This window comes from Atta colombica, unplaced genomic scaffold (assembly GCF_001594045.1).
Source record: "Atta colombica isolate Treedump-2 unplaced genomic scaffold, Acol1.0 scaffold9, whole genome shotgun sequence".
NCBI lineage: Eukaryota > Metazoa > Arthropoda > Insecta > Hymenoptera > Formicidae > Atta > Atta colombica.
The window spans coordinates 4863519-4866585 of NW_017259583.1; the positions used below are offsets into that span (position 1 = coordinate 4863519).

Sequence of the window (3067 nt, forward strand, 5' to 3'; positions counted from 1 at the left end):
TAAATTATTAAAATATGCAATATATTTTTAAATATTTTATAAGATTTTCTCTCTTTTAAAAAAGCTTATCTCATTTTATTTTTCTTAACTAAAGAATTAATATACTTTTTATCAAGAGATAAAAGTAATATTTTTTACACTTAATTACAGGTAGCAAAACTGTACAAATTATGTCCGCAAGATTCCGGTCAAGGTGTATTTCGTCTGGATCAAAGGGGTCAGGATGCGACTATTGCATTAGGGATTTATTTTTTGGAGTCTGGTCTGCAACACCGGGATAAAATTTTGCCCTATCTCTTGAGATTGTTACGTGGTCTTCCAAAGGCGGTATGGCGGGACGAGGTAAAATGTTCGCTCGCCGAACGAGTACCGGTTGCGGAACGTTTCAGTTTCTGTTTGAACACATTGCTGAGCGACGTGGCAGCCAGATGTGAACCGGTACGAGAAGAAATCATCTCGACGCAGGTCGAGATACTCGCTGTCCTGACTAATCTAATACGCGGATACAAGGATCAAAATAGCAGTAGGGGCTTGCAAGCAAAGAGTAAGAATTAACACTAGAACTACTAATAATATTCTACAAGAATTGCGAAGGTGCTAATTTGTTCATTTCCTACCATTCTTTTTTAGTGAAATTATTTTGATATTAGAATTATTTCTATTATTGTATTTATATATTATTATTCATATATTTTTAATACTCTATTTTGTATATCTAATACAAGAAAAAACCGAATTTAAGTGATTAGCGGAGTCAAATTGGTATCATTGGTGATTCTAGCATTAATAGATGTATTGAAATACAAATGTATTAAGAAAAATGTTTAGTTGGATTAATGAAATTCTAGTTGAAAATGAATTCGCTGATTAAAGCTGTTAAAATTTTAATTAAAATCAGAATTCTGATTGATATAATTAGAATTTTCAATCAAACATTTTTTTTAGAGTGGTGTTTTGATTTTGCAAAAATCAAAATTGAGGACACATATAAATAATAATTTTTGAAAGATAAAAACTATATTTGAAAATAAACTGTATTAGCAGAAAAATTGAATTAAAATTTGAAAAAATAGAAGAAAAAATTTAAATTGTATTTCAATCATAGAACATATTTTTTAATTATAAATGTTATATTTTACTATTATTTTAAGATATGTTTTACATTAATAAAAGAAATTCGTTCTGATATTACGTATTGTTTCAGTATCACTATGCAAATGTCTGGTTCCGGTGCTAATTGGTCTGGCAAGATCAATGGGTCGCTTTGCATGTACGGATCCACCGTTGCTTTGCCGCATTTTTCCACGACGAGAAACACCCTCACCGGTGGGCAACACAGAAAATCGCTTGATGCCCGATAAGAAACAGCACAGTTTTTCAAACTTCAGGCCCATCATCCCACGATCTCTGAGCGGCAATTTTAATTCTTGTCTCGACAATGCATTTCCAGGCTATGATAGTCACGATTATAACTGCGGCAAAAGACCGTCACTGCAATCCTTCTTGTCAGTTCCGTATGATCCGACAACATATTTCTTCAGCCGTTATGGGTCGAGTTTCAATCAGTTTCCACAGATGCGTTGTAACGAGAGTCCCGAAAGAAGGGCCGGGATGCAATTTACTGTGGTGCATTTACAGAGTGTGCTAGCTTTGGCCAAAAAATTACTTACCAAGGAAATCTTGACATTTCTAGACGAAGAAGCGCAGCAAGTAAGTTTCATATTACACATGATTATTTTTCTTTATTTGTATAGATAAAAAATTATATTTTTATTTATACTTCTACATATTATCCTAATTGTTTTTGCAATTTTTTTTCAGGTGTACAATTCTGGTCAAGTACATATTTTCCCATATCGTACTTTCAGCGAGACGATGAATCTAGTGATGGTGGCTCTATTGCGCGAGTTGTTACAAAATCAGCGCGACTTACCAGCTCCATTCACGAGGGACGTGCAGGAGTTCGTGAAAGGTCTATTTCTTTCGGGTCAAACGGAACTGCAATCACGGCAGCATGACGCGAGCGAGCGCGAAGACATCGACACGAATTTCCGGACCGTAAATCGCTTTAAGGTGAACGTAATGGCCAACTCCGCGTGCGTGGATCTGCTGGTCTGGGCAATTGGTGATGAAACAGGTAAAGTGACGCTCTATTTGTCGCTGACGAAACAGAGATCACAAGCCGCGGAAATGTCTTCTACTAAAATTAGGAGCACCGCACTCATGAGAGTAAATAATCTGTACACTGTGAAAGAGTTTCATGATTATATTCATAACTCTAAGTGCATGGACAGTGTGTCTGCGAGATATCAATGTCTGTTTCGATCACGCGATACTCGCCCAAGCACAGATCTTTTAAAGTTCTCACGTTATTTTTCCAGTATCCGGCGAATATGATTTGTCCGCGCTGTTCGCAGATATCAGTTCAATGCTGATCGGCAAGGGTATATTGATTTACCCGTGTGTTACATTCTCGTTAATATGTCGTCTATTAATAATTACTAACAATTATATCTTTGCTTAGCACGATAATAATCTCTCGCAATATGTTTGATTGATTTTAAATTGATATAGTAAATAAACTGTATAGTAGATAAACTGTTAATTTAAGATTGTGCACATAATGGTGGAAATATTAGGAATAAATATTAGAAAAATAAAAAGATTAGGAATGTAGAGATTAAATGCACAATGTACAAATAAAATATAAGATATTATATCATATTACACATATCTTATTTTATATTTATTGCACGTTACGTTTAAGTTTTATTCTTAATTCTTTATTTTTTAAATATTTTTTTAATGTTTATTCTAGTTGCTAATATTTCTTCAATTCTGCATAAGACCTGAAATTTGTGAATGTTGTTCTTATGGAATTTTGTAGAAAACTTTCTCTTATAATAATTTTTCAGGATATACTTTTTACATATACAGATATTTACGCACGAAAGGATCTCTACAAAGCATTTTTACATGTACCATGTCTAAATTAACCACAATCAATAACTTTATAATATCAAACTTTATAATACGTTGCATTTTATATATATCTATATATATATAT

The 3067-nt window shown here is 33.4% G+C and overlaps 1 protein-coding gene across 2 annotated transcripts in view; it reads left to right on the forward strand.

Moving 5' to 3' along the window:
* The window catches only part of LOC108693469 (phosphatidylinositol 4-kinase alpha), an 11163-nt gene that overhangs the window by 633 nt on the left and 7463 nt on the right, over positions 1–3067 (forward strand). The window contains exons 2-5 of one of the 2 annotated variants that reach the window (XM_018202442.1): positions 151–544; positions 1205–1710; positions 1822–2137; positions 2382–2444. In XM_018202442.1, coding sequence (XP_018057931.1) covers positions 151–544; positions 1205–1710; positions 1822–2137; positions 2382–2444 — 1279 coding nt within the window. The remainder of the gene's footprint in view (positions 1–150; positions 545–1204; positions 1711–1821; positions 2138–2381; positions 2445–3067) is intronic. The other variant, XM_018202443.1, reaches the window with a different exon arrangement.